At 36.7% G+C, this 8,493-nt stretch overlaps 2 protein-coding genes across 4 annotated transcripts; one reads left to right on the forward strand and one right to left on the reverse strand.

Moving 5' to 3' along the window:
- LOC113341617 (ABC transporter G family member 29-like) lies at positions 1 to 6,599 on the forward strand. Of its 3 annotated transcripts, none has more exons than XM_026586432.1 (21): positions 1 to 449; positions 557 to 766; positions 857 to 941; positions 1,025 to 1,184; positions 1,275 to 1,405; positions 1,503 to 1,593; positions 1,763 to 2,064; positions 2,238 to 2,836; positions 2,930 to 3,090; positions 3,182 to 3,291; positions 3,377 to 3,530; positions 3,640 to 3,717; positions 3,821 to 3,981; positions 4,072 to 4,404; positions 4,485 to 4,784; positions 4,859 to 4,942; positions 5,048 to 5,181; positions 5,284 to 5,511; positions 5,599 to 5,770; positions 5,839 to 6,093; positions 6,194 to 6,599. In XM_026586432.1, exons 1-21 carry the CDS (start codon positions 106 to 108, stop codon positions 6,461 to 6,463), a joined length of 4,362 nt encoding a protein of 1,453 aa, XP_026442217.1. In that variant the 5' UTR covers positions 1 to 105; the 3' UTR covers positions 6,464 to 6,599. The 3 variants fall into 3 exon arrangements, with proteins under 3 accessions (XP_026442217.1, XP_026442219.1, XP_026442218.1); XM_026586433.1 differs by having other exon boundaries at positions 2 to 449; positions 4,494 to 4,784; XM_026586434.1 differs by lacking the exon at positions 4,859 to 4,942.
- Positions 6,600 to 6,665: 66 nt separating this feature from the next.
- LOC113341606 (peroxisome biogenesis factor 10-like) lies at positions 6,666 to 7,193 on the reverse strand. Its single transcript, XM_026586426.1, has 2 exons — positions 6,889 to 7,193; positions 6,666 to 6,726 (listed from the first exon to the last, which is right to left on the reverse strand). Exons 1-2 carry the CDS (start codon positions 7,191 to 7,193, stop codon positions 6,666 to 6,668), a joined length of 366 nt encoding a protein of 121 aa, XP_026442211.1.
- Positions 7,194 to 8,493: the final 1,300 nt, after the last annotated feature.

An 8,493-nucleotide genomic window follows, 5' to 3' on the forward strand; every position in this document is an offset into this window, starting at 1 on the left:
TGAGCCTCATAAATTCTTTGTTTGGATCTCTGAGAGGGAGTAATTCTTTTTGTTTTGTTCTTGAGGGCGAGAGAGAGACCTAAACTCAACCCAACCAAAAACAATATGGAAGAAGAAGAAGGAGAAGGAGAGTTCTCTGTAAGTACTAGTAGTAGTTATGGCACTTCAAGGAGAAATCAAAACGTCGGTGAAGATGATCAAGAAGCACTTAAATGGGCGGCTTTAGAGAAACTGCCAACTTATAGTAGATTAAGAACAAGTATTCTCAAATCATATGTAGAAGAGGAAAATGAAAATAATCATACTAGTGTTTTAAAAGTACAGCATGAAGAAGTTGATGTTAGAACTCTTGATATGAACCAGAAACAAGAATTTATTGAGAGTGTATTTAAGATTGTTGAAGAAGATAATGACAAGTTCTTGAGGAAATTCAGAAACCGTATAGATAGGTATGTATTTAAATTCCTCTTTATTTAATTTTCTTAATTAGTAATCAATTACTCAAAGATTGATAATTTATTTATTCTTTGTCCAATTTTTTGGTTCAATATTGCAGGGTCAATGTTCAATTACCAACAGTTGAGGTGAGGTATGAGAATGTAACAGTTGAAGCAAAATGTTACATCGGAAATAGAGCATTACCTACACTTTTAAACACTGCAAGAAATATTGTGGAATCAGCTCTTGAAATTGTAGGAATCAATGCAGCTAGAAGAACAAACCTCACAATTCTCAAAAATGTTTCCGGGATCATAAAACCGTCAAGGTAATCGGATTTTTGCTTTACTTTTATGAGTTAATACTAGTATTAATGCAAGCAGATCGCACGTTCATAACCTGGTACTGCCTTTCATAGGATGACCCTTCTGTTAGGCCCTCCGTCCTCCGGAAAGACGACATTGTTGCACACGTTGGCAGGGAAGCTAAGTCCAGATCTGAAGGTTAATATAAAAAATTTCATCTAAATGTTTTTAATTATTTGCTTGATGTGATGAATTTTACAAATTTTATTTTCATAAAACAGATGAAGGGTGAAGTAACATACAATGGGCATAAATTCCACGAATTTGTACCCCAGAAGACGTCGGCATATATCAGTCAGAATGACATTCATTTGCCTGAAATGACTGTAAAAGAAACTTTGGATTTCTCTGCTAGGTGCCAAGGAGTTGGATCAAGATATGGTATTCCCTATTTATTTCATACCAAAACAAATTTTTTTTTCTGAAAAAAAAAAGGACTCTTAAAAACACAATAATTTGATATATATGTAGATTTATTAGCTGAACTTTTGAGGAAGGAAAAGAATGCTGGAATTTTTAAAGAGGCAGAAGTTGATTTGTTTATGAAGGCATGTGCAGTTGAAGGACTTGAAAGTACCCTCCAAACAGATTATACTCTGAAAGTAAGGCCATTAGAACTTAGATTCTAATCAAGTTGAATTTTGTAACATAAGTTTAAAACTATAAATATTGCTGGGATTAATAATTATTTTGTTTTAGTTATTAGGACTCGATATATGCAAGGACACAATCGTTGGAGATGAAATGATGAGGGGAATTTCTGGTGGCCAAAAGAAACGACTTACAACAGGTTTTTCCTTTATATTTCTTCGATCATTAACTCATTTGTTAAAGTTAGATGAATATCGCCGTAATCCTGTCATAAGAAATGTCTTATGACCATGGAGATTGTGTGAGTATGAGGTCATGGCAACATCATTCTCAAACTAATTGAAAACGGATGTTTCATCATTGTACAGGTGAAATGACAGTGGGACCCACGAAGACATTGTTTATGGATGAGATATCAACCGGTTTAGATAGCTCTACGACATATCAGATTGTCAAGTGTTTGCAACAAATTGCTCATCTCACTGAAGCAACCATTTTGATGTCATTACTTCAACCTGCTCCTGAGACGTTTGATCTCTTTGATGATATCATACTTCTGTCAGACAGTCAGATTATTTATCAGGGCCCACGCGATCATGTCCTCGAGTTCTTCGAGACTTGTGGTTTTCGGTGTCCCGAAAGGAAGGGCACTGCTGATTTCTTACAAGAGGTATGTTTCCGATTGCGCGCACAGGACTGGTGCTGGTCACTGACCATGGAGCGAGCACTGCATGAAGGTTCATGCATAGTGCGTTCCATGGTCAGATGTCTACATGAGGAATTATGTGGTCAATATAGGATGGCATTGTCACTCATGTATGTATGGGAATGCATGTATTGCAGGTCACGTCGAGGAAGGATCAAGAGATCTATTGGGCAGACAAGAGCAAGCCATATCGATATATATCGGTAACCGAGTTTGCAAACAAATTCAACGACTTTCATGTTGGCAAGGGTCTAAGAAATGAGTTATCGAATCCATACAACAAGAATTATTCACATAAATCAGCACTTGTTTTCACCAAGTACTCACTTCCAAAGGTTCAACTTCTCAAAGCTAATTTCGCTAAAGAGTGGCTACTCATCAAAAGAAACTCGTTCGTCTACATTTTCAGATTTTGTCAGATTGTATTCTTAGCATTTGTCAGTTCAACTGTTTTCTTAAGAACGGAACATAAAGATAACAACGAAGAAAATGCAGGACTTTACATTGGTGCACTTCTGTTCACTATCAATACCAACATGTTCAATGGTTTTGCTGATCTTGCTATCACTATCATTAGGCTTCCTGTATTTTATAAACAAAGAGACCTTCTTTTCTATCCACCTTGGACTTTCACACTTCCTACTGTCATACTTCGGATCCCAATTTCCATTTTCGAGTCCCTAGTATGGATGGTTTTGACATATTATCCAATCGGGTTTGCACCAAATCCCGAAAGGTAAGAATGACTGCTGCTCAATATTTCAAGCTGACTCTTTCCTTTGTATGTAAAGTGTTGCTTACTTTTTCTTGGATTTCTGTTGCTTTGAAGGCTTTTCAAGCAATTCATGGTTGTTTTCTTATTACAACAAATGGCAGCAGGAGCATTTAGGGCCATAGCAAGTGTTTGCAGGTCAATGGTCATTGCTAGCACTTTTGGTTCTCTTGCTATTCTCTTCCTATTCATGCTCGGTGGTTTTGTCCTCCCTCACAGTAAGCATTATAGTAAAAACAATGTAGATTTTCATTCTTTATTTTGTAGTAGATTTCTTTTTCTTTAATCTCCCTCTGGGGGTATAAACAGGTTTGATTCCAAAATGGTGGAGTTGGGGTTACTGGACTTCACCATTGTCATATGCTTTTGATGCTCTGGCCGTCAACGAGATGCTTGCACCAAGGTGGATGGACAGATTGGTATGTTGCATATCATTTTTTATTTTTTCCAATGATACGAATTAGCCAGCGATATATTTATACAAATTTGCGATCGGATTTACAGGCATCTGATAATGCAACAGCAGTGGGAGTTGCAGTACTTGAAAAGTTTGATATCTTTCCTCGGAGCAACTGGTTTTGGATTGGATCAGCAGCACTCTTGGGTTTCGCCGTTGTTTTCAATTGTCTTTTCACCATTGCACTTACATACCTAAATCGTAAATTTCTAAACTCACTTTTCTTTAAATGGATACTTATGTAGTAAGTAGTAACTAATTACAACTACAAAATTCGCCTCTTAATATAATCGATTTCGTATTATAACAGCTATTGGAAGACCCCAAGCGATTATACCAGAAGAAAGGGCTCACGTGGTGGAAGTTGGCATGCATAAAACTAGTCCAAGTAAGAAATAGCAATGTCCTATGACGTAATCTCGTTTATATATAACTACAATGCTGGGACAACCAAAAGGCTTTAAACATGAACCAAATTTGCAATCTTACAGGAGTAGCGGAAATGGTAACATTACGGAATGCAAGTAGAAATGGCGCTCCTTCAGCTCTTGGGGAAACGAACAGGATTGCTAGCAAGAGAGGAATGGTTCTTCCATTTGTGCCACTTTCCATGTCTTTTGACAATATAAATTACTACGTTCATATGCCTGCGGTAAAGTTTTTCTCTACACTGCTACATCTATTTCTGTTTTTGAATAATAAGGTCGAATCTTTTTAATACTCATTGTATTGAACTAAACAGGAACTTAAGGCAAAAGGGGAGACTGAAACTAGACTTCAATTACTAAGGGAAGTAACTGGAGCTTTTAGGCCTGGGATTTTAACTGCACTGATGGGAGTAAGTGGAGCGGGAAAAACCACACTTATGGACGTTCTTGCTGGAAGAAAAACCGGGGGATACACCGAAGGAGATATTCGAATATCAGGGTTCTCTAAGAACCAAGAAACTTTCGCAAGAATTTCAGGTTACTGTGAGCAAAATGACATCCATTCTCCTCAAGTTACGGTTCGCGAATCATTGATTTATTCTGCGTTCCTTAGGCTCCCAAAGCAAGTCAGCGATGAGGACAAGATGGTAAGAACTTAGCTACTTATTTCTGATCAGAAACCCTTTTCGGCGTTCGCAGATTTGTAATTAACTTATGAAGTCAAAAGTGTTTTCAGATATTTGTGGAAGAAGTTATGGAACTAGTAGAACTCGATACTCTTAAGGATGCAATTGTGGGCATTCCAGGGATCACTGGTTTATCAACAGAACAAAGAAAGAGATTGACTATAGCTGTAGAGTTAGTTGCTAACCCTTCAATCATTTTCATGGATGAACCAACATCTGGTCTTGATGCAAGGGCTGCTGCCATTGTCATGCGCACTGTTAGGAATACTGTCAACACTGGACGGACAGTTGTCTGCACAATTCATCAACCTAGCATTGATATCTTTGAAGCTTTCGACGAGGTTAGTCTCTCTCTCACACATGTACATATGACATGACGCATGCAGTTTATTTACTAATTATTTTTCTGCACTAGCTGATATTGATGAAAAGGGGAGGACACGTTATCTACTCAGGTCCCTTAGGGAGGAATTCTTGTAGAGTTATCGAATACTTTGAGGTACTTATGTGCTTTCAGTTGCAACTTGCAAGTAATATTGCTCCCGAGGCCGAGACTGAAATATTAGGCTGATTCTTTTTCCTTTTCTTTCTACGCCTGTCATAGGCTATTCCAGGCGTCCCGAAAATCAAAGATAAGTACAACCCAGCAACATGGATGCTTGAAGCAAGCTCATCTGGGAGTGAAGCTAGACTCGGAATTGATTTCGCAGAGTTCTACAAAATGTCAGCTTTGTGTCAGTAAGTCATGATATGTTTTCTTGTATTCAACTTCCTGAAAAATCTTTGAAGGTGTAAATATTGATATTTAGCTAATATGCATGATGTTGGATTCTGAAATAGACAAAACAATACGCTAGTTAAGGAACTCAGCACCCCATCTTCGGGAGCAAAAGATCTTTATTTCCCTACACAATATTCCCAATCAACTTGGGGGCAATTTAAATCCTGCCTTTGGAAACAGTGGTGGACTTACTGGAGAAGCCCGGAGTATAACCTTGCTAGATTCTTCTTCAGCTTGACTGCTGGACTCTTGCTCGGATCAATGTTTTGGATGATCGGCGCAAAAATGTCAGTACCATTTACTAGTCCTGAGGAATGATGATATTTAAACCATGAGTTTTGAGTTTTGGACATTGCGTGTCTTCTATGTTTCAGGAACAATTCTAGCGACCTAAACATAGTTATTGGAGCAATGTTTTTCTCTATTTTGTCAATTGGAATCACAAATTGCTCTACCGTGCAACCCGTTGTAGCTACAGAAAGATCAGTATTCTATAGGGAAAGAGCTGCCGGGATGTACTCTGCCTTACCTTATGCCATGGCACAAGTAAGAGAAAAAGCTTCTCTCTCTCTTTTCTATGAAATGTATGCTGAACTTTCACCTTGATTTTGCAGGTGGTCGTAGAAATACCATACGCCTTTGTCCAGGCAATATATTTTTCAGTCATTGCGTATGCAATGCTGGGTTTTGAATGGACAGCAACTAAGTTTTTATGGTTCTTCATCATCACGTTCCTAACTTTCCTATACTTCACCTACTATGGAATGATGTCTGTCTCCATCACTCCAAACCCTCAAACTGCAGCTATCCTCGCTTCAAGTTTCTACGGATTCTTCAACCTCTTTTCTGGTTTCTTCATCCCTCGGCCGGTAATTCTTGTTATCAGATACTCGTGTACAAGAAAAAAAAAAGTTACAACTATTTCGTTCAGCTAATATATATTTTTTCTACTTGTTTGAAAAACTGCAGAGAATTCCCAAGTGGTGGGTATGGTATTATTGGATATGCCCTGTTGCATGGACAGTGTACGGGTTGATATTATCACAATACGGAGACTTGGAAGATATGATAAAGGTACCTGGAATGGAAGATCAGATGATTAAATCTTACATAAAAGTACATTACGGGTACCAAAATGATTTCATGGGCGTCGTTGCAGGAGTTTTAGTTGGTTTCACGATATTCTTCGCAACCATGTATGCAATATGCATCATATTCATAAATTTCCAACATAGATAAAGACGATATATAAACACAGTTTAGATACATTATCATTTGATCCATTGAAGTAAATATATATATATATATATATATATATATATGGAAGAACTGAAACTGTTTTCGGCAGGTCTCATAATGCATGTAAGATTCATCATGAGCCAAGAAAGACTGCATGACCCCAAGCATATTATAGCAGAATTTAGATGGACATGCATGCATTTCATTCATTCGGATAGACAGGAGTAAAACAAGAATCACTTAATGGGAAGTCAGAATATAATCTGCAAACAAGCAACAAGAAGAAAAAAAACGATAAATAAACTATTTGAAAGATTAATATATTCAGACCTAAAGATGCTTCTCTAATAGCTATCGAACTTGAAAATTAATCGAATGGTGTTCTTCAACGATCAGAAAACCCCACCAGCTTGGTAATCACAGACCTACAAAGAGGACAAGTATTTTGCTTATTCATCCACTTTGATATACAACTATAATGGAACTTATGTGAACACTTCTTAATAGTAGTAGTTCCACCAACTTCCATATCTTCCCAGCAAATTGCACACATCTGATCTCTCTTGTTTTCTGATTGATTTTCATCTGTTGTACTATTCTTGCAATTGTTTGCGGTGCTGCCATGCTCATCGACGTCCAAATAAGCATTTGTTTCAAATCCTGTCATATGGCAAGCATGTGGTTGACGGTAGTAATCGGGATTATCATCCCTGTTAAAATTACTGTTCATTGTCCTTAACAGAGAAAATAAACAAACCCTAACTTATTCGCACTAGATAACTTACTTGTTAGATAGAAAATCATTTGGAGGGCACAGAATATATTTTCACTGAACAAAATAATGGTTTGGGGTTTATCTGTGCGAGATTCGCAGATAATAAATCTATCTGTATATAGCAAAATTCTGGCTCTAGCGAAACACGGGAAATGCTAGAACTCTTACCTTAACAAAATACTTATACGATACGGTCGTTTCGGTGATATTGACCGATATGGACCCATGTTGACTGTTAATTTTGCTGTTTTATCTAACAAATCTGTCTATTAATTAGCTACATCTATGAGTCCTTGACTCCTTGGTCGGATGTTAGTAAACATTTGGGAATTTCATATAATGAATAATTTGGGAATTTCATATAATGAATAAATAGTAAAATATTTATATATGTATCAGAATGATATGGATCCGTATCAGCTCAATACTAAACTGATACAGTAATTGTTGAGTTTGAGAAGCTAAGTGGGCATTGTGAAAAACTTGATTTTATTAATCACAAGTTAATTTACACACAATTGTACAAACATAAATTCTCACACAACCTTACTGACCTTACTCCACTCGATCACTCACTTCCTAGCTTAATCGGTTCTTACAACTAAGGACTAGTGTCTCCTATTTATACTAGCTATTTGAACATTCTAGAGACCGCCTATAAGAACATACTAGAGATCGGACTAAGCTAGATATTTCTAGCACCTAATTTTTCCTGTTTACTCTAGATACTTCTATGCCTTTCTAGCTAATTTGTAGTCTGGATAATTCTAGAGAATTACCAAACGGACATGGGCTTTATTGGGCTTTCTAAATGAAGTTTGTGTTGATATCTCAACAGTAATGATCTTGCATCGTACATTATTACTTACACTAATCCATTGAAGTAAATATATATTGAATTCGGTCCCAAAAAATCCATTGAAGTAAATACATTATTACTCCAAAGGAGTCACTATCCATCCACAAAAAACCCGTCAAAATAAAAGTAACACAAAAACCCCAAAAAATAAAATTTTGATGAAACCAAAATTTGATGAAACCAATTTTGAAATTTGGAATTTTTGTATTAATATTTTAAAATTTTGGGATTTTTATATAATTTAGTTTAAGATGGAGTTTTAATGAATCAACATTTGAGTGAGATTTTTCTACTACAAGTTCGGTCATCTTGGGTTTTTATGACTAGTTTTGTATTGAAGAAGTGAAATTGTTTCCGGCAGTCTCAAAATACATGTAAGATTTTGAGCCAAGGCAT

This window comes from Papaver somniferum, unplaced genomic scaffold (assembly GCF_003573695.1).
Source record: "Papaver somniferum cultivar HN1 unplaced genomic scaffold, ASM357369v1 unplaced-scaffold_3, whole genome shotgun sequence".
NCBI lineage: Eukaryota > Viridiplantae > Streptophyta > Magnoliopsida > Ranunculales > Papaveraceae > Papaver > Papaver somniferum.